The sequence below is a fragment of the Triticum aestivum genome, chromosome 7D, assembly GCF_018294505.1.
Source record: "Triticum aestivum cultivar Chinese Spring chromosome 7D, IWGSC CS RefSeq v2.1, whole genome shotgun sequence".
Taxonomy (NCBI): Eukaryota; Viridiplantae; Streptophyta; class Magnoliopsida; order Poales; family Poaceae; genus Triticum; species Triticum aestivum.
Window position 1 is genome coordinate 109,294,685 of NC_057814.1, and position 23,268 is coordinate 109,317,952.

The following is a 23,268-nucleotide window of genomic DNA, read 5'->3' on the forward strand; positions in this document are numbered from 1 at the left end:
TTAATATTAGGTATAGATATAGAATGGAAGTACAATGGGTGTCGAGTAAAAGGCATCTCATCTTGTTGTGTCAAGTCGGTGTTGACAAATATCCTACCTATGCCAATTGGCCTACAGTGAATGCAATTGAGGCTCTTTTCATGAATTTTTCCTCTGACCAGGGGAGCAACTCCTTTTGTTGCTCAGTCTTCAGCTGGGAGAATGATATCAATACCCCTGACATAACATATGTGCTTGCATCCATTCCCACCTCGACAGAGGTCAATGAATTTGCATTTCTCAAAAACAATGGCAGTAATTCAACGGTACCTCGTGTGATGGGTAATGCTAATGTTGACCTTGCTGACTTGGAACCATACATGAAGTTCCTGATGGACAATGATTCAGATGAGTCAATTGACAGAATTCTAAGCTGTGATGTACCCCAGGACGTGGTCGGCAACATGGACCTTTGGACCTTCGATGGCATGCCGTTGTCTGCTGGTTTCTACTAAGGGAATCGAGGTCCCTGGGTGCCGATATATATAGACAAAGGGTAGGCATATGCATTGTGGAAATAAACTCATTGTTATGCACCTCAATTTCCATTTCACTGATCATTATCTTTTATATTGTTTCAGGAATAAGTATTCTGGGATCAACAAGTGCTTCTGTCTGGTGCCTCTAGAATCGAGCAGTAGCGATGTTAGTCTATGGTTAATGGTCAGGACACTGAAGTCTATGGCAATAGACTATATATCTATCTATGAAACTAGTATGTGATGGGAACTGCTTATTTTGTATTCATGTTTCTACCTTATTGTAATTGCTACAAGAGGCTGTGAACCTTTAAACTTTGAAGCCAGTATTTGTTATGTTGTGGTTATTTTTTTCTAATACGCTAGTTCATCATTTGCTGCAATACTTGAAGCCTGTTGGAGTACCTTTCCATGGTTATTAGGGTAGTTGACAAGGCATAATCATAAGGTATCATACTGCTGGTCCAGCATTCTCATTAAATTTTCCATGTATAGGCTTTACTTGTAACCGTGTTCTAGCACACAAGTTGCAGATACTGGCTTGGGAAAACAGCTTGTGGCTCAAGTGGTATTGGACTTGTATGCTCTTATATACAGAAACATCTTGTGTTTGAGTGGAAAGTAGAGAATACCAACCGTTGGTCCTTCAGTTGCACCAAGCTCTAGAGGTACCAACCTTTCCATTGTCACACCTGCCTCAAATGTACATGGCTTGTCTGGCCGCTCTCTATTACATAACAGAATTTTGTTCTTGTTCGGTGAAATCTTGACTGTTCTTGCATGTTGAAGTAGTGAGTAGACCGTAGGGACTTCTGTAGAAAAGGGAGAATGGACTGTAGAGACTCTTGCTTGTTACAAATGAGAATTGCATGCTTGATATTGAGGTATCCAATTGGAATCTTTTCTGTTTCCAATGGTCATTGCGCTCATGTTCTTGTTTTTGACCATGTTCAGTAGAATAACCCAATTAGAAATTTGTGTCACAGTTTGACTAAAAGTCTAGAGTTGTAAAGCTCTTGCACGATGTTGACCCGGATGGTAATGTACTTAAAAATCATGTTATTGTTCAATTTTGTTTTCCTAAAGTTGCAAAAGATGGAAGGAACAGGCTCTGCTTTTGCGCTGCAGGATAGGAAATAGATGTACCGAGGCCGAAGACTAGGCGTGTGAATCAGATGACCCGACGTCTAATCTTTGTGAAACTAAGGGAAAGTCTAGGATACGTGCTCGGCAGCGAATCAGTTCCTCTCCCAAAATCATACTAAGTGCTTTAGATGTCCAGACCATTGCTTCCAAGGGGTATCCAACACATTTGCCAAAATAGTCCCACGACCCAGAGATTTCACCAGAAACTTCAGGGTTTGCTACGGCAGTTCTCATCTAGGATTTGGTAAGATTAGCAAATAGAGCAGCATCCACTGCATTCTCCGATGCCTCCCTTGCCTAGTCCTGCTACGAGCATTGAAAGGTATAATATTGGCGAAATAAACCTCAAGCCAGCTAGCTTTTCGGAAATGTTAAGTCAAGCATCCCTACCCCCCTCTTTATAGGAAGTGTAACGGACCATTGGACAGTACCTGGTCTGTTCTGCTCTCACAATCGGAGAACGTAGGAAGACCACCTCTTGTTTGATTGTGACTTGCACTAAACTGCACAACCCGGACTTGCTTGGTCTAGGCATTTTTTGGTTGTTGGGAACAACTCCCCACATGGAATGGGTCAATCACTGTCCCCTCACTCATAAAACTTCTAAATAGCCTGTGTTAGGATGTTATGCTTAGTTTTCCTAACACTCTAGTTCATCATTTGTGGCAATGTTGGGGGTTTGTTGGAGTATCTTGTGATGGTTGTTAGGGTTAGTGACGTGGCATAAACATAGGGTATCATGTTGGGACCACATCCTCCTTCAAAATCTCTGAAAGTAAAGCTTTACTTGTAACAGTGTTCTAGCACAAGTTGCAGACAGTGGCTTAGGGGAACAGCTTGTGGCTCAAGTGGTATTGGCCTAGTTTGTTGTTTTATGCATATAAATCATGTGTTCATGTGGAAAGTGGAGACTGCCAATCTTTGGTCTTTCAGTTGCACCGAATTCTACTTCCCTTTTCCATTGTCACCTAACAAAATCCTGTTTTTGTTAACTGAAATCTTGGACACTCTTGGATTTTGAACTAGGGACTAGACCGTAGAGATTGTTGTAAGAAAAGGAGTGTACGACTGTAGAAACTTTGTGTTGTATTAAAAGGAAATGAGAAATCTCATGATTTACATTGATATATATGTTTTGAACTTTTCTATATCCATTGGTCATACTCTCAAGTTACTCTTTTGTTCCCTTTAAGTAGGACGACCCAATTGAAAATGTGTTTCATGGTTTGACAAATGTTTTTTTTTCGACAAAGGGTGTTTTTATTGAGTCAAAATATAGAGCATCTACAATTATAGGAGTACACACTCGGCATATGCATAATTAGGACGCACATAGCCAACACTAACACACACACATAAAAATCAAGTTGGCAAATAGCTAAGTCATCAAGACTGAAGCTATGCTTAGGCGAGAAAGAAAAAAACCCGAAAGCGATAAAGACAATGATTGAAAACATACATCAGGGACCATCGACAACAAACCATCTCTCGACAACACAAGGACTATGAGGAAGGTTCTTCAAAAGTGACGACTCTAGGAAGAGAATGATGTGCAAGCACCGTCACCACCGAAGGTCAGATCGTGGGTTTTCACCCTGAAGGTCAAATCCGAGCAAACTCCGAACAATGCCATCAGCTGGGTAACGACGTTGATAACGTCGCCATTGCTAGGTATAACCAAACGGCCAAACCTATGGTTTTCACCCTGGAGCTCGGGACCAGGTACCCAAAAAGTACAACCTAATCAAAGTCATCATATGTTGTCTCCTCCACTTGCCTCGATCCCAGCAGCTGAATATACATACCGTCCTGACGGTAGGCTAATGAGCCAGGGCAAGGGCCATTCAGCACAACCCGGTGATGACTTTGTTGGGGAAGAAGGAGACCTGCAGCGCAGAAATCCAGAGTTCGGGACACTCCGGAGGCCCGCACCCTACTCGCGAGCGACAACTGATGGCTGATTTGCATCAGACGGTAGCACCACACATTGGCACTATTCCAGCGTCCACAACATAGACTGCGAACCATGTGATGTAGGAAACCGCCGTTGTTGCCGCATCGGAGGTTCAAAACTCCTCAGACGATGACATCTGTCCACAGCCGCAACCAATAAGATCTGGGGCAGTGCTAGCTAGCATCATACTAGCCAGATCCATGGCGCCACCGGCCTTCCGCCGAAGCGGAGGACCACCATGCTTGCGAAGTTGTTGCAAGCTGTTGACAGGGTTGGTAATGTAGTGAAAAACTGCCATATTATTTTTCAACTATTTTTTCTCAGAGATGGACAAACATGAATGATACCACGTTTGTAGCAGAGTCATAGCCAGCCACAGTAGAGTTTCTGTGTTGTTGCACGCTTTTGACAGGGTCGGTAATGTAGTGAAAGAACTTCCATATTATTGTTCAATTTTGTTTTCTCAAAGATGGACAAACATGACTGATACCACGGTAGTAGCAGAGTGATAGCCAGCACAGTGTTTCTGTGTTGTTAGTAGATGGCTGCAACTTCGTTACCATGGCATGGCCTCGACATCAACTTTCATTTCCGGTCAGCTTTGCAGCCATCTTATCAATTAGATGCTGAAATTTAACACAGTTTAACTTTGATTCACTTAGGGAAGGCCCCGGACAAGTGCACGACAGCGAACCAGTTCCTCCGCCTAGATCAGCCTAAATCCTTTGGGTGTTTAGATCATCGCTTCTAAGAGGTATCAAATCAATTTCCCAAAATTGGCTGGAAGCCCTCATATTTCACCAGAAGCTGAACGAATACCTATAGCTGTTCTGATCTCATATTTGATAAGATTCGTAAATAAAACAACATCCACTGCATTCTCTGATGCCTCTCATGCCTAGTCCTGCTACAAGTCAGCCAGGTGCCAGCTTCTCACAATCTTTAAGTTGGGCATCCTTTGTCCCTCTTTATAGGAAGAGTGATGGACCACAATCTGGCGCCTCAACCACAGAAAGCTTGATCTTTCTGTACTTTCCTTTATAAAGACCACATCTTGTGAATTGCACTGAACTATACAACCTGCATTGCTTCAGTCACACCTGCATGTACCCTCATGTATGCCCTCTCTCTCCCTCCTCAAAGTTATAAAACACTCCTAGCTTTGGCCTAAAATTTTCTGATGAAATTCAGGTCCAGAACATCTCTCCCAGGTGAACATTACAAAAAACTAATAATCCCTGCCAGTACCATGTTCGGTGTAGCAAGCTAACCAATCCTTCTCAACACTCAGTTCAGTACATGGAACACTAGCAAAAAATAATAATATTGGCATACAACAGGAGAGGGCGGATACCAACAGATCACCACTCTCCCGCCAAAAAAAAACCAGATCAGCACAAACATGTTCCAGGATCGCATCGCACAGTTGTACACATGAAACTTGTCTTTAGTATGGCGTGATCCTTTTGGCAAAAATATTTCGGCAATTCCAAAAGTATATGGGAATTCAAATGTTTTTCAATATTTTTCAATATTTAATTAAATTTATGTGAATATTTAGACCTTTGTCCGAAATGCAAACCAAAATAAGTGAAATTCATTGAATTTCGGTGATTTGGTTGGTGTTGATTTTTTTTCTGAAACTGAAATTGAAAACCGCCTTGTTCATCATTTGCTGCAGTAATGACTAATGAGAGTCTGTTGCGGTATATTGCCATGGTTGATAGGGTTAGTGCCAGGGAATTGTAACAGCCTGATTTTTGGCCCTTTCTTTTTCTTTTGATTTTTCGGAGGTTTTTGCCTGAGTTTTCTTTTTCCGTGGCTATGTGGTCTGGGAACTGAAGAAGATGACCTCTTGTTTGATTCCAGAGTGGCTTGTCAACCTCAAATCCTTCCCTAGACCTTTCCATTTCCACCTTGGACCAAATCCCAATATTCTTTTTATTGGGAATATTCCTTTGCTATTAAAGGAATAACTCAATTTGCCCTAGGTTGTGAAGCAACCTATATTTCTATCACTTCAAAAATTTCCAAATTATTCTCATAAATTGTTTGGGTCATATGTTTCTCAAATATGGCAAAACATTTCATTTCCATGTTCAAAGATAATCCTCAAATAATTCATTTCCTATTCTGCCCTAAATGGCACATTGTGAAGCAAGTGCTATTTTCCTTTGCCCAATTGACCTCAAACTCCTTGGACATCTTTTCCTGTCCATATCATTGGCACATGGTAAAATGCAACGTCATTTTCCTAGTAGTTATTTATTTATGATTTTCCAAAGTTTCTGTCCAGAAAGAAACTTTGTGAAGGAGGTACAAGCTAGGCATATCCAAATGAGTTGCAATATTGCATGGTCCTCAATATCATCATATCATAGCCCTCCGCCAAAGTAGAGCTCATATCATGCCTCCATGTGAGCTCATCTTCAATTCTTTGATTCTGTCCAAATTTTCAGTTTGTGAAGCAAGTATATTTTATCTTGCTCCATTAAGGCTGAGACTTTTTCTAGGCCTTCTATTATCCATATAACCTACGTCCACCCATTTTGGGAATATTTCATCAAGCCATTATTCCTCTAGAATTTTTGCAAGTTTCAGTCCGAAGGAGATGTTTGTGAAGCAAGTACCATTTTGGCTTGACCAATTGGTATGACACTTTTTGAGCATCTTCATAGGACCAAATGACTCTTCCTTGCCCAATTTGAGCTCAAGCCGATACTCCATGTAAGTGCATGATCATGCTCAAGTTTCTGGACTATTTTGGTCAGTTGCAAAGCAAGTGCATTAAACCTTGATCCATTTCTCTTCAAATTCCTAGGAATATAGTCCTTCCTACCCTAAACCTCCAAGACATCACATTTGGTCCCTAGCTCTTCTCAGGTGATCACACTAACTTGATCAAGTTTGCAACAACAATCTTCAGAGGTTAATTACCGCTTAACCACAACCCCTTTTTCCAAGCTACCACCTCAGTTTCAACCTCCCCTGGATGGACTCCCACTAGACAACATTTGCCAACCCTTGGCTTCTTCTCCTCGCTAGCTCACGCGGTGACCATGGCTCTGGCGTGCATTAAACGCGCTATGGCGAGACGTCGGCGCTGTGCTCGTCCGTGCTCTCCTCGTCTCGACCCGCAACCTTGTCCACTGGCCTCCCCGTGATCGAGCGTGTCGCCCTGACCTCACTCCCCCTCCGTCTGTTTCCTCACCGACGCTCACCGCCGAACGCCCACGGGAGCACAGTGCTCCGTTTGGCTCCAAGCTCGCCTCGGCCTCTTCCTCTGCTCCCCTCGACTCCGTGACCTCTGTGGCTCGTCCGCTCTCTCGCTCGTCGCCTTCCCCGTGCCTCCCCGTGACTGCTGCAGCCGGCAGCGCCTCGGCCGGACGTGCCCGGCGGCACCCGAGCCCGTGTCTCTTGCCCCGGCTATATATAGCCCTCCCCGAGCCCGTTCGACCTCACCACCAGCCTCGCCTCACACCTAGCAACGCCCCTAGCCTCTCGTTTGAGCTCGAGCTGCTCCTCTGCTCTTCCATCGCCACCATGGCCGCCACCGGCAACTGCTCAAATTCGAGCAAGCCGCACGTTTCCCCCTCGCCTAACCACCACCAGAAGACCACACCACCATCGGAGAACCTCCCCAACCCTTCGCCTCGTCGCCGGAGCGCCGTATTCGCGAGTTCCACCTATGCCCGAGGCTGCCGTCCACCGTGGCTGGCGTCCCGCTCCGCCGAGCTCTCCCCCGCGGCTGCATCATAGCTTGATCTCGTCGGCCCCCTGAGTCCAAAGGTGGGTTGGGCGCCGCCTACGGTGGCCGGAGTCGCCGGCAAACCTCGCCGGCGCCGAGCCTAGTCCTCTGCTCCGCGGGAGGGCGCGGGGAGAAGACGAAGGCGATGACCCATCCCCGCCAGCTGGCCTTGGACCCCGCGGGCCCCGCGTGTCGGCGAGACTAGGCCCGTCCCCGCCTCTGATAACGTGGATAAATGGAAGCGTGAACCGACGAAGTACGTGTTCGCTTTCCGAAAGCATATTCTATTTTCACTTCGGCAAGTAATGTGCTTTCTCCGTTATGTAGACGTGTTTTCTGAGAATGGGTTTTCTGTTTTCAGCTCAGGGGCCTGTTTGTAGAGTTATTTTTACAGATTGGTCCCTGGACTTCGTCAGGGTATATCTTTTTGCTCACAACTCCAAATGAGGTGATTCCAAAGCCCACTTCTTTGTCTCGTCGAGCCCATTATGTTTACTTCATTTTTACTGTGGTTTGACATATTTAAAATTACCATTTTGCCCTTGCACGTAAACAGCCCCTCCGGGAGAGGACTGTTTCCGACAAGTCTTTCCGCGATCCTTATGCACTTCTCCCCGGTGCTTTCTTCATCCCCAGGCAAGTCACAATACCCACTTGCATGATAGTCATGCAGTAGCCATGGTTTTCAACTTGAATAATTAATAAATGTTTGCTTGTTTAAAATATGGTTACCGTTGTTCCGGTGATGCTTAGAGTTTCATGTTCACTCTCCTGCTATGTTGTCTTACACTTGGTTATCATGTATTCCTGCTAGAATACCTTTCATATGCTTATGCTTGCTAGTAGTACATGTTGATGTTGGTGATGGTCTTCGGTGCATGACTATCATTTGTTCAGAGTGTCGTCGTTATGCATGTTCAATTGCATCTAGTTGGTTAAATGCTTGCATTGTAGCATTGTTGATATGTTCTTGCATGATATTTATTGTTGATGCTAGTGGTCATGCTATGTTTCTGAGAAGTGTATACTTGTGATGTTCATGCTAGTCAATATGCCATGCTCAGTGAGATATATGATTTGTTGTTGTATTTTTAAGAAGTAATGATGCACAACCATGCTTATGTTGATGTCATGCTCATGTATTGTAGTTGCATCATGTTATTTTCATATGACTCAGCTTATTGCACTCAAGTTTAACCGGACTTAATTGAACTTGAAAAACTGTTGGCTGAGTCATGATGCCACCATATCGAGCTGACAAGTGCAGCCACATTTGCCGGTATGGGACGGTCCTAACTCGGTCTATTGTCATGCCTCTCGTCAGTGCCTCCAACGAGGGAAGGTTATGCTCGGGCGCTACACTACTAGGGAAAACCCTAGTAGTAGCGCGGGTTTAATGCCCACTAGTAGCGCGGGACAACGCGCTACTAATAAGGCGCTACAGCTATTACTTAGCAGTAGCGCGTGCGACACGCGCTCCTGCTAAGACACATAGCCACAGCGTTTGTTCTCTCACGCGCTGCTGGTAATCTAGCTAGTAGCAGCGTGTTTACTATCCATCGCTACTAGTATTCTTTTTCTTCATTTTTTTATTTTGAGTGTATTTATACGCCGTTATACAAATTTTGGTACAATGCCAATTATGAGGTTTATATCATTATGTCCATAACAGTGTGTGAAATGAAGGTGGATTAGGTTCAAGTGGAGGCAATATGTGGTGCATGTCAAAAGTATACTACTAATCCAAACTTGATCTAGTTTGAACTAGTAGTACTTTCGATGTGCACCACATGTTGCCTCCACTTGACTCTAATCCGCCAGCACAAGCTATTTAATCATCATCATAGTCATTACCACCAACATTAGTTATTTAATCATCATAGTCATAGTGTAGCACATCATCATCTTCAAACTCATTCTAGCTAGCTAATCACCACCAACACTAGCTGCGGTAGCTATCTAATCACCACCAACACTATCTAATAATAGTCATCATAGTCATTACCACCAACACTAGCTATTTAATCATCATAGTCATAGTGTAGCACATCATCATCTTCAAACCCATTTCTAGCTAGCTAATCACTCCTGCTGCTCTCTCTCTCAGGTAAAATAACATAAAACATGTGTAGCACTCCTGCTTCATCAAGTTGGAGCATGCAGATGAACCTGTCTCCTAATCGTGGGTTGCGCTTCTGATTGCTGCCCCCTAGTACTTCTCTGCGACCGTTCACAATTTTGCTCCAGTCTTCCACTATTAAGTATTCCTCGCTATTAGAAATCCTGAATGCACTAAAGTGCATTGTAGTATATCTTGGCCGTAAGCTAACAATTCTCATCTCGATCCAATGAGGCACAACATTCATCGGGAGTCCTTGTTGAAGAACATCGTATAGTAACATACTTAGCAATGAAGTTTAGCTTAAAAAATAATGTATGCAAAAGATGCACTGAGGACAAATAGTAAAAATCTTACCGTCTTTCCTAAATAGATGTGACAGTAGTTCAGTACGAACACCATTGGTCGCACGTTTTGAGTACTAAGATTTTTAAGTCCATAAAAATAATTTGTCGTGACAGTATGAAGATCCTCAAGCCATGAAACATAATGACTTATCTCCTCGCAGTTTAGTTCAGCCCCGGGACAGTAGTAGGTCCTGTCTACCAAGCGCTGGACATGTTTGCTTGAACGGAAACAAGCTGTCAATAGAAATTAGTTGTCAACTATTTTTGAATAAACAATATCGAAGACATAAACGTGGTTGAGTAACTCACATAATGGTATAACTGGAGGCATCTGCACATCGACCCAGATGTCGATATTACCTTTAATATCATCTTCCGGACGAATATCAAATGTGGTAACCATATCAGGCTCAAATGCATAAGTCTTGCATAGTGCTTGCCAAGTTTTGCATCCAAAATAGGTGTAGTTGTCTGCATTGTATAATTTTGCGTGGAAAATACAACCATGCTCGGTCTTCAAGTAAACTCTCTTTACCTCGATAGTAGTTTTCATACGACTGAAACCTATCTTATCCAAGACAAAAACTCTTGCATGGCAGGGGATACGCTAGTAGAATAGTAAAAAATTAAATTATAAGTTGAAGCAAATGAAGAAGATGTCATGCTAAATTACGAAAAAAGACTTGTCATTGTGACTTACTGTATCCACTTCGAAGTTCTGGTCCAGCATGATGCTGAAGCGCCTATCATCCTCTAGGAAGATTCTATCGCACAGGCCGCGCTCGTCTTCGCAGTATTTGCAAATACCGAAATCCTTTTCGTCGTCAGACATTTCTTATGTTCATAGTTGAAACATTAATTGAAAATCGATCCAAGACAACTAGCAGGATACTCAACACACAAATCCGGGGCACTCGATATTTCCTACATATTCTGGCACAAGTCATGCCAAAATTCACGGAAAAATCCGGCATGACCTTTGCTAAAATAGGACATATCGAGCGCTTGAAATTTGGCGGAACGGAAATGAATCAGCACTCCGGCAAAACATAGGCCTCTCAGAGGTGTAACCTGCAAACATGACCGGCCACTTGGTCAAGCACATATCCTATTTGAGCAACAAAAGATATACATTTCGGAATATCTTATAGGACTCATATTGACATGAGCATTCAATAAGCAAAACCAAATCGTAAAATAAATAAGTATTCAAATTAGCATGCATTCAATAAGCAAAAGTAAATCATCTCTTCCGTCCGTACATCGTCGAATATTATCGCTAATACATCCCGAATAGTATCATACATATAACATCACTAATACAACTAAAACCCTAGCGAACGACGGGTATCAGCGTGGGCGGTGGCACCCAAAGAAAAGGAACCATCACAGAATGATAGCTCCACTGAGATCCCTGGAGAACCTGCCAGGTATTGGAGAACCTGTGCTCCAGCGCAACCAAGTAGCGACGGACATGCGCCTCCTCCTCGCTGACACGGTGACATACCACCTCCGCGGGGTCCTCAAGCCTCCCGACCGTCACTGGCCCACGCGACTGTTGGAAATATGCCCTAGAGGCAATAATAAATGGTTATTATTATATTTCTGTGTTCATGATAATAGTCTATTATTCATGCTATAATTGTATTGTCCGGAAATCGTAATACATGTGTGAATACATAGACCACAACGTGTCCCTAGTAAGCCTCTAGTTGACTAGCTCGTTGATCAACAGATAGTCATGGTTTCCTGACTATGGACATTGGATGTCATTGATAACGGGATCACATCATTAGGAGAATGATGTGATGGACAAACCCAATCCTAAGCATAGCATAAAAGATCATGTAGTTTCGTTTGCTAGAGCTTTTCCAATGTCAAGTATCTTTTCCTTAGACCATGAGATCGTGCAACTCCCGGATACCGTAGGAGTGCTTTGGGTGTGCCAAATGTCACAACGTAACTGGGTGACTATAAAGGTGCATTACGGGTATCTCCGAAAGTGTCTGTTGGGTTGGCACGGATCGAGACTGGGATTTGTCACTCCGTGTGACGGAGAGGTATCTCTGGGCCCACTCGGTAATGCATCATCATAATGAGCTCAATGTGACTAAGGCGTTAGTCACGGGATCATGCATTGCGGTACGAGTAAAGAGACTTGCCGGTAACGAGATTGAACAAGGTATTGGGATACCGACGATCGAATCTCGGGCAAGTAACATACCGTTTGACAAAGGGAATTGCATACGGATTGATTGAATCCTCGACACCGTGGTTCATCCGATGAGATCATCGTGGAGCATGTGGGAGCCAACATGGGTATCCAGATCCCGCTGTTGGTTATTGACCGGAGAGGCGTCTCGGTCATGTCTGCATGTCTCCCGAACCCGTAGGGTCTACACACTTAAGGTCCGGTGACGCTAGGGTTGTAGAGATATATGTATGCGGAAACCCGAAAGTTGTTCGGAGTCCCGGATGAGATCCCGGACGTCACGAGAGGTTCCGGAATGGTCCGGAGGTAAAGAATTATATATAGGAACTCCAGTTTCGGCCACCGGGAAAGTTTCGGGGGTTACCGGTATTGTACCGGGACCACCGGAAGGGTCCCGGGGGTCCACCGGGTGGGGCCACCTGTCCCGGAGGGCCCCGTGGGCTGAAAGTGGAAGGGAACCAGCCCCTAGTGGGCTGGGGCGCCCCCCCTTGGGCCTCCCCCCATGCGCCTAGGGTTGGAAACCCTAGGGGGGGGGAGTTTCCCCCTTGCCTTGGGGGGCAAGGCACCCCTTCCCCCCACTTGGCCGCCGCCCCCCCCCCCTTGAGATCCCATCTCTTGGGGCTGGCGCACCCCCCCAGGGGCTTATATAAAGGGGGGAGGGAGGGCAGCACACAACAGCCTTGGGCGCCTCCCTCCTCCCTGCTACACCTCTCTCTCTCTCTCGCAGAAGCTCGGCGAAGCCCTGCCGGAGACCCGCTACATCCACCACCACGCCGTCGTGCTGTTGGATCCATCAACCTCTCCTCCCCCCTTGCTGGATCAAGAAGGAGGAGACGTCGCTGCACCGTACGTGTGTTGAACGCGGAGGTGCCGTCCGTTCGGCACTCGGTCATCGGTGATTTGGATCACGGCGAGTACGACTCCGTCATCCACGTTCATTGGAACGCTTCCGCTCGCAATCTACAAGGGTATGTAGATGCACTCCTTTCCCCTCGTTGCTAGTAGACTCCATAGATGCATCTTGGTGAGCGTAGGAAAATTTTAAATTATGCTACGATTACCAACAGTGGCATCATGAGCCAGGTCTATGCGTAGTTACTATGCACCAGTAGAACACAAAGTAGTTGTGGGCGTTGAGTTTGCCAATTCTTCTTGCCGCTACTAGTCTTTTCTTGTTTCGGCGGCATTGTAGGATGAAGTGGCCCGGACCGACCTTACACGTAGTCTTACGTGAGACAGGTTCCACCGACAAACATGCACAAGTTGCATAAGGTGGCTAGCGGGTGTCTGTCTCTCCTACTTTAGTCGGAACGGATTCGATGAAAAGGGTCCTTATGAAGGGTAAATAGAAATTGGCAAATCATGTTGTGGTCATACGTAGGTAAGAAACGTTCTTGCTAGAAACCTACAAACCACGTAAAAACTTGCAACAACAATTAGAGGACGTCTAACTTGTTTTTGCAGCAAGTGCTATGTGATGTGATATGGCCAGAAGATGTGATGAATGATATATGTGATGTATGAGATTGATCATATTCTTGTAATAGGAATCACGACTTGCATGTCGATGATTATGACAACCGGCAGGAGCCATAGGAGTTGTCTTTATTATTTTGTATGACCTGCGTGTCATTGAATAACGCCATGTAAATTACTTTACTTTATTGCTAAACGCGTTAGCCATAGAAGTAGAAGTAATCGTTGGCGCGACGACTTCATGAAGACACAATGATGGAGATCATGGTGTCATGCCGGTGACAAAGATGATCATGGTGCCCCGAAGATTGAGATCAAAGGAGCATGATGATATTGGCCATATCATGTCACTATTTGATTGCATGTGATGTTTATCATGTTTTTGCATCTTATTTGCTTAGAACGACGGTAGCAAGTAGGATGATCCCTTATAATAATTTCAAGAAAGTGTTCACCCTAACTGTGCACCGTTGCGAAGGTTCGTCGTTTCGAAGCACCACGTGATGATCGGGTGTGATAGATTCTTACGTTCGAATACAACGGGTGTTGACGAGCCTAGCATGTACAGACATGGCCTCGGAACACACGCAATACACTTAGGTTGACTTGACGAGCCTAGCATGTACAGACATGGCCTCGGAACACGGAGGACCGAAAGGTCGAGCATGAGTCGTATAGAAGATACGATCAACATGGAGATGTTCACCGATCTTGACTAGTCCGTCTCACGTGATGATCGGACACGGCCTAGTTAAACTCGGATCATGTTTCACTTAGATGACGAGAGGGATGTCTATCTGAGTGGGAGTTCATTAAATAATTTGATTAGATGAACTCAATTATCATGAACTTAGTCTAAAATCTTTACACTATGTATTGTAGATCAAATGGCCAACGTTGTCCTCAATTTCAACGCGTTCCTAGAGAAAACCAAGCTGAAAGATGATGGCAGCAACTATACGGACTGGGTCCGGAACCTGAGGCTCATCCTCATAGTAGCCAAGAAAGATTATGTCTTAGAAGCACCGCTAGGTGATGCACCAATCCCACAAAACCAAGACGTTATGAACGCTTGGCAATCACGTGCTGATGATTACTCCCTCGTTCAGTGCGGCATCCTTTACAGCTTAGAACCGGGTCTCCAAAAGCATTTTGAGAAACATGGAGCATATGAGATGTTCGAGGAGCTGAAACTGGTTTTTCAAGCTCATGCCCGGGTCGAGAGATATGATGTCTCCGACAAGTTCTTCAGCTGTAAGATGGAGGAGAACAGTTCTGTTAGTGAGCACATACTCAGAATGTCTGGGTTGCACAACCGCTTGTCTCAGCTGGGAGTTAATCTCCCGGATGACGCGGTCATTGACAGAATCCTCCAGTCGCTTCCACCAAGCTACAAGAGCTTTCTGATGAACTACAATATGCAGGGGATGGAAAAGACCATTCCCGAGGTATATTCAATGCTGAAATCAGCGGAAGGGGAGATCAGAAAAGAACATCAAGTGTTGATGGTGAAACCACTAAGTTCAAGAAGGGCAAGGGTAAGAAGAACTTCAAGAAGGACGGCAAGGGAGTTGCCGCGCCCGGTAAACCAGTTACTGGGAAGAAGTCAAAGAATGGACCCAAGCCCGGGACTGAGTGCTTTTATTGCAAGGAAAGTGGTCACTGGAAGCGGAACTGCCCCAAATATTTAGCGGATAAGAAGAAGGCCGGCAACACCCAAGGTATATGTGATATACAAGTAATTGATGTGTACCTTACCAGTACTCGTAGTAGCTCCTGGGTATTTGATACCGGTGCGGTTGCTCATGTTTGTAACTCAAAGCAGGAACTACGGAATAAACGGAGACTGGCAAAGGACGAGGTGACGATGCGCGTCGGGAATGGTTCCAAGGTCGATGTGATCGCCGTCGGCACGCTACCTCTGCATCTCCCTACGGGATTAGTTTTAAACCTCAATAATTGTTATTTAGTGCCAGCTTTGAGCATGAACATAGTGTCTGGATCTCGTTTAATTCGAGATGGCTACTCATTTAAATCCGAGAATAATGGTTGTTCTATTTATTTGAGAGAGATGTTTTATGGTCATGCCCCGCTGGTCAATGGTTTATTTTTGATGAATCTCGAACGTGATGTTACACATGTTCATAGTGTGAATACCAAGAGATGTAAAGTTGATAACGATAGTCCCACATACTTGTGGCACTGCCGCCTTGGTCACATTGGTGTCAAGCGCATGAAGAAGCTCCATGCAGATGGACTTTTGGAGTCTCTTGATTATGAATCATTTGACACGTGCGAACCATGCCTCATGGGTAAGATGACCAAGACTCCGTTCTCCGGAACAATGGAGCGAGCAACCAACTTATTGGAAATCATACATACCGATGTGTGTGGTCCAATGAGTGTTGAGGCTCGCGGAGGATATCGTTATGTTCTCACCCTCACTGATGATTTAAGTAGATATGGATATGTCTACCTAATGAAACACAAGTCTGAAACCTTTGAAAAGTTCAAGGAATTTCAGAGTGAAGTTGAGAATCAACGTGACAGAAGAATAAAATTCCTACGATCAGATCGTGGTGGAGAATATTTGAGTCACGAGTTTGGTGCACACTTAAGGAAATGTGGAATAGTTTCACAACTCACGCCGCCTGGAACACCTCAGAGAAATTGTGTGTCCGAACGTCGTAATCGCACTCTATTGGATATGGTGCGATCTATGATGTCTCTTACCGATTTACCGCTCTCATTTTGGGGCTATGCTTTAGAGACTGCCGCATTCACTTTAAATAGGGCACCGTCTAAATCCGTTGAGATGACACCGTATGAATTATGGTTTGGGAAGAAACCTAAGCTGTCGTTTCTAAAAGTTTGGGGATGCGATGCTTATGTCAAGAAACTTCAACCTGAAAAGCTTGAACCCAAGTCGGAAAAATGCGTCTTCATAGGATACCCTAAGGAAACTATTGGGTATACCTTCTACCTCAGATCCGAAGGCAAAATCTTCGTTGCCAGGAACGGGTCCTTTCTGGAGAAGGAGTTTCTCTCGAAAGAATTGAGTGGGAGGAAAGTGGAACTTGATGAGGTGATAGTCACCCCTTCCGAACCGGAAAGTAGCGCAGCGCGGGAAAATGTTCCTGTGGTGCCTACACCGACTGGAGAGGAAGTTAATGATGATGATCATGAAGCTTCGGATCAAGTTGCCACTGAACTTCGTAGGTCCACAAGGACACGTTCCGCACCAGAGTGGTACGGCAACCCTGTCCTGGAAATCATGTTGTTAGACAACGGTGAACCTTCGAACTATGAAGAAGCGATGGCGGGCCCGGATTCCGACAAATGGCTAGAAGCCATGAAATCCGAGATAGAATCCATGTATGAAAACAAAGTATGGACTTTGACTGACTTGCCCGATGAGCGGCGAGCCATAGAAAACAAATGGATCTTTAAGAAGAAGACGGACGCGGATGGTAATGTGACCATCTACAAAGCTCGACTTGTCGCTAAGGGTTATCGACAAGTTCAAGGGGTTGACTACGATGAGACATTCTCACCCGTAGTGAAGCTGAAGTCCGTCCGAATCATGTTAGCAATTGCCGCATACTATGATTATGTGATATGGCAGATGGACGTCAAAACAGCATTCCTTAATGGCTTCCTTAAGGAAGAGTTGTATATGATGCAGCCGGAAGGTTTTGTCGATCCTAATGCTAACAAAGTGTGCAAGCTCCAGCGCTCAATCTATGGGCTGGTGCAAGCATCTCGGAGTTGGAACATTCGCTTTGATGAGATGATCAAAGCGTTTGGGTTTACACAGACTTATGGAGAAGCCTGTGTTTACAAGAAAGTGAGTGGGAGCTCCGTAGCATTTCTCATATTATATGTGGATGACATACTATTGATGGGAAATGATATAGAATTCTTGGAAAGTATAAAGGCCTATTTGAATAAGTGTTTTTGAATGAAGGACCTTGGAGAAGCTGCTTATATATTAGGCATCAAGATCTATAGAGATAGATCAAGACGCCTCATTGGTCTTTCACAGAGTACATACCTTGACAAGATATTGAAGAAGTTCAGTATGGATCAGTCCAAGAAGGGGTTCTTGCCTGTATTGCAAGGTGTGCAATTGAGCACGGCTCAATGCCCGACCACGGCAGAAGATATAGAAGAGATGAGTGTCATCCCCTATGCCTCGGCCATAGGGTCTATTATGTATGCCATGCTGTGTACCAGACCTGATGTAAACCTTGCCGTAAGTTTGGTAGGAAGGTACCAAAGTAATCCCGGCAAGGAACACTGGACAGCGGTCAAGAATATCCTGAAGTACCTGAAGAGGACTAAGGATATGTTTCTCGTTTATGGAGGTGACGAAGAGCTCGTCGTAAAGGGTTACGTCGACGCTAGCTTCGACACAGATCTGGATGACTCGAAGTCACAGACCGGATACGTGTATATTTTGAATAGAGGAGCAGTAAGCTGGTGCAGTTGCAAGCAAAGCGTCGTGGCGGGATCTACATGTGAAGCGGAGTACATGGCAGCCTCGGAGGCAGCACAGGAAGCAGTCTGGATGAAGGAGTTCATTACCGACCTAGGGGTGATTCCCAATGCGTGGGGCCCGATGACTCTCTTCTGTGACAACATTGGAGCTATTGCCCTTGCGAAGGAGCCCAGGTTTCACAGAAAGACCAGGCATATCAAGCGTCGCTTCAACTCCATTCGTGAAAGTGTTCAAAATGGAGACATAGATATTTGTAAAGTACACACGGACCTGAATGTAGCAGATCCGTTGACTAAACCTCTCCCTAGGGCAAAACATGATCAACACCAGGACGCAATGGGTGTTCGATTCATCACAATGTAACTATATTATTGACTCTGGTGCAAGTGGGAGACTGTTGGAAATATGCCCTAGAGGCAATAATAAATGGTTATTATTATATTTCTGTGTTCATGATAATAGTCTATTATTCATGCTATAATTGTATTGTCCGGAAATCGTAATACATGTGTGAATACATAGACCACAACGTGTCCCTAGTAAGCCTCTAGTTGACTAGCTCGTTGATCAACAGATAGTCATGGTTTCCTGACTATGGACATTGGATGTCATTGATAACGGGATCACATCATTAGGAGAATGATGTGATGGACAAACCCAATCCTAAGCATAGCATAAAAGATCGTGTAGTTTCGTTTGCTAGAGCTTTTCCAATGTCAAGTATCTTTTCCTTAGACCATGAGATCGTGCAACTCCCGGATACCGTAGGAGTGCTTTGGGTGTGCCAAATGTCACAACGTAACTGGGTGACTATAAAGGTGCATTACGGGTATCTCCGAAAGTGTCTGTTGGGTTGGCACGGATCGAGACTGGGATTTGTCACTCCGTGTGACGGAGAGGTATCTCTGGGCCCACTCGATAATGCATCATCATAATGAGCTCAATGTGACTAAGGCGTTAGTCACGGGATCATGCATTGCGGTACGAGTAAAGAGACTTGCCGGTAACGAGATTGAGCAAGGTATTGGGATACCGACGATCGAATCTCGGGCAAGTAACATACCGTTTGACAAAGGGAATTGCATACGGATTGATTGAATCCTCGACACCGTGGTTCATCCGATGAGATCATCGTGGAGCATGTGGGAGCCAACATGGGTATCCAGATCCCGCTGTTGGTTATTGACCGGAGAGGCGTCTCGGTCATGTCTGCATGTCTCCCGAACCCGTAGGGTCTACACACTTAAGGTCCGGTGACGCTAGGGTTGTAGAGATATATGTATGCAGAAACCCGAAAGTTGTTCGGAGTCCCGGATGAGATCCCGGACGTCACGAGAGGTTCCGGAATTGTCCGGAGGCAAAGAATTATATATAGGAAGTCCAGTTTCGGCGACCGGGAAAGTTTCGGGGGTTACCGGTATTGTACCGGGACCACCAGAAGGGTCCCGGGGGTCCACCGGTGGGGCCACCTGTCCCGGAGGGCCCTGTGGGCTGAAAGTGGAAGGGAACCAGCCCCTAGTAGGCTGGGGCGCCCCCCCTTGGGCATCCCCCCATGCGCCTAGGGTTGGAAACCCTAGGGGGGGGAGTTTCCCCCTTGCCTTGGGGGGCAAGGCACCCCTTCCCCCCACTTGGCCGCCGCCCCCCCTTGAGATCCCATCTCTTGGAGCTGGCGCACCCCCCCAGGGGCTTATATAAAGGGGGGGGGAGGGAGGGCAGCACACAATAGCCTTGGGCGCCTCCGTCCTCCCTGCTACACCTCTCTCTCTCTCTCGCAGAAGCTCGGCGAAGCCCTGCCGGAGACCCGCTACATCCACCACCACGCCGTCGTGCTGTTGGATCTCCATCAACCTCTCCTCCCCCCTTGCTGGATCAAGAAGGAGGAGACATCGCTGCACCGTACGTGTGTTGAACGCGGAGGTGCCGTCCGTTCGGCACTCGGTCATCGGTGATTTGGATCACGACGAGTACGACTCCGTCATCCACGTTCATTGGAACGCTTCCGCTCGCGATCTACAAGGGTATGTAGATGCACTCCTTTCCCCTCGTTGCTAGTAGACTCCATAGATGCATCTTGGTGAGCGTAGGAAAATTTTAAATTATGCTACGATTACCAACAGCGACCGCCACCAAAGAAGGTTCGGGTCAACGACGGGTTGACTCCTCACCAAGCTGCGCCCCCCGGTAGGTAGCGCCTCCCAGTACCAGCCCGGCGGAGCCTAGTCCCGGACATGGCCCATCTGTCAAGCGGGCGTCCTCCACCGAGTCGACGACGAGGATGCGGGATAGGCATTGTCGATGTCGATGCAGGAAAAATTGCTTTAACTAAAAAAATAACAACAAATGTGACATGTTCAACTAGTTCTATTAATTCAACTAGTTCTTACTAAAAAACTTACTATAAATAAAAATAAACTAGTACCTAAGTAGTACCTTGTTCTTACTAACTAATTAGTACCTAGGAACTACTGCCCTAATTACCATCTAATTTGATGAACCTAGAGTGGAAAGTGGTAGTGGATATTCCAATTATCCAACTTAAGAGTAAAATAAGTGGTCAAATTTTACTCGTTTTATTATGCATTACAATAGTGTTTATTCATCATCTAAGAAAACAACATCTCAGAAAACATCCGAGCCGCATCCGTATCCGATAGCATCCGCATCCGATTCGTTTCCACCCATAGTTGAACCCTAACTAATTTGATGCAACTAAAATTTGAAGAACCCTAGGCAGAGGTAGGGGAGGGGGAGCAGCAGGCGTGCTCACCTCGGGTGCTTGCGGCGAGGGAGGGGCAGGCGGCGTCGAGGTCGGGGTCGGGGCTCGGGCGCGCGGCGGAGGGCGGCGTCGAGGTCGGAGTCGGGGGCGGCGTCGAGGTCGGGGTCGGGAGCGGCGTCGAATCCGGGGTCGGGCGCGGCGTCGAGGGTGTGCGGAGAGCGACGGGAGAGCACGCGGCGGCCGACGGGCGACGGCAGCGGCGACAGCGGAGGAGTTGGATTTGGGGGAAGTGGCCGTGGGGAAGAACGAACCGCGCGGTTAAGTCAGAAGTAGCAGTAGCGCGTTCTAGGAAGTGCGCTACTGCTAAGCTAGCTACAACACGTTCCTCGATACGCGCTACTGCTATTCCTTTCTCTTTTTCCCCCTTTTTCATTTATTTTTCTTTACATTTATTTTTTTCCTTTCACCTTTTTGTATTTCTTTCATTTTCATTTATTTTTCTATTTGCTTTCCATTTAATTTTATTTCCTTTAGCACTAGCGCCTTTCAGCATGAACGCGCTGCTACAAAGCAAGTAGCGGTAGCGCGGTTCGACGTAGATCGCTACTACTATGTGTAGCCTATCGGCTAAGCCATGGGAATTTTAGTAATAACGCTTTTATCTTCAGGCGCGCTACTGCTACAACTGTATCTGTAGCGCCGTTTACATCAGCGCGCTATTGCTACTTAGCATCAGCGTGCTTTTTTAACACGCACTACTGCTAAAGCACTGTGTATAAGGTTTTCCCTAGTAGTGCTATCCTGATCAGGTAGGACGACATAAGCCTTGTGAATCTGTTGTTGTTATGGTACCGTGTCCCCGTTTGGGACTGTTTATTTGCCACGACGGTTGTAGTTTTGCCTTTGGTAGGCTGGGTCACCCAGGACTAAGCCCAGTGGGGAGTTGGTCGGAGTGGCCGGGAAAGTGTCATGGCAGTGGATCGGTTTGGTCGGAACGCCGTTGGTCCACCCGAATGGGAGTGCGAGGCCATGGGTTTTGTTGCCGCTACCTCTGCAGAGAGTGTGTGTGTGTGTTAAATCTATCAATGGCCGCGCCCGCGGATAAGGGCCCAGTTCGTGTCGGTCACACTATGGGTCAACAGTAATAATAATAACTTGATTAATAACAACCCTGGTTCGATGATGAGAAAGAGATTGGTTGTGATCGTGAGATGATCACCGTGGTATCGAGGATACTGAGTTGATGGATATTTGGTTGTGATCGTGAGATGATCACCGTGGTACTGAGGATACCGAGTTGTTGGATATTCGTGATGTTGTGCTAGAATCGTGGGTAAAAATCAAGCACCTTGTGGTCATGTAATGATCACTACAGTATTGTTTATACCAAGCTTAATTTGATCCTGAGATGATCGTGTGATGTCCGAGGCTGGTAAGTGATGCATGTGATGATTACGAGGTAACCACGAGCAGAGTAAGTTGGTGCATGATACTATCATCATGTTGCATGCTAGTAGTGTCAGATTCCCTCGGTGGGACCGAAACGTTACGAAAAGGAAACAGAGAGTTTGCATTGCAATCTCGGTGGGACCGATCGCTCATCTCGGTTTGACCGAAACGTTACGATGGGAAACAGAGAGTTTGCAACCCCATCTCGGTGAGACCGAGATCCCTATCGGTGAGACCGAATTGATTAGGGTTTCTGGCAGTGGCTATGTCAACTGAACTCGGTGGCTCCGGATGTGAAACTTCGGTGGGGCCGAGTTGGACTTTTTTGGTTTAGGACATATGTGGATATGAGAAAGTAGTGGAGGGTTTTGGAGCATATCACTAAGCATTTTGATCAAGAATCTCATTAAGCAACACCTCATCCCTTCTTAATAGTATTGACTTTTCCTATAGACTCAATGTGATCTTGGATCAGTAAAATAGAAAATGTAGAGTCTTGTGCTTTGAGCTTGAGCCAATCTTTTGTCCTTAGCATTTTGAAGGGTCCACTTTCTAGTCCATGCCATGCCAAACATTGAGCTTTCCTGAAATATTTATCTTGGAATAGCATTAGCTCAATGAGCTATATGTTGTTAGGAATTACCAAAACCACCCAGGGATATAGTTGCACTTTCAGGGGCCAGTCTACGGGCACGGGTGTGGGAGCCGGCCATCTAATGCTGCCCGCATACATTTCAACAACTTTTCGAACTAACTGGACGAAAATCAGGCAAACATGGCGGATTTCATATAAATCAAACAAAGTTCATTTAAACTAGGATAATTTTCATAAAACCGGGTGATATTTCGTGTGGTGAACCAAAGACCTTAAAACAAAAACCCTAAACTACTCTATACTTGACGATGACCTCATAGGCCATGCCGAGCAAATCGACGGCTCCTCCTCCGTCATCGTCGCCCGATTTGGCGTTGGAGTCGTCGTCGGGCTTCGGGCGACGGAAGGTGGCGGCGTCGCGGTAGGGCTTCCCGGCAGTCGCGTGACATTTGTGGATGATCCTCTCCGCTTATTCCTCCACCATGTG

At 45.8% G+C, this 23,268-nt stretch overlaps 1 protein-coding gene across 1 annotated transcript in view; it reads left to right on the forward strand.

Moving 5' to 3' along the window:
* Positions 1 to 317: 317 nt before the first annotated feature.
* LOC123170919 (ethylene-responsive transcription factor 1-like) overlaps positions 318 to 23,268 on the forward strand; it is a 24,265-nt gene continuing 1,314 nt past the window's right edge. Inside the window, exons 1-2 of the mRNA XM_044588634.1 lie at positions 318 to 475; positions 621 to 684. Coding sequence (XP_044444569.1) covers positions 318 to 475; positions 621 to 684 — 222 coding nt within the window. The remainder of the gene's footprint in view (positions 476 to 620; positions 685 to 23,268) is intronic.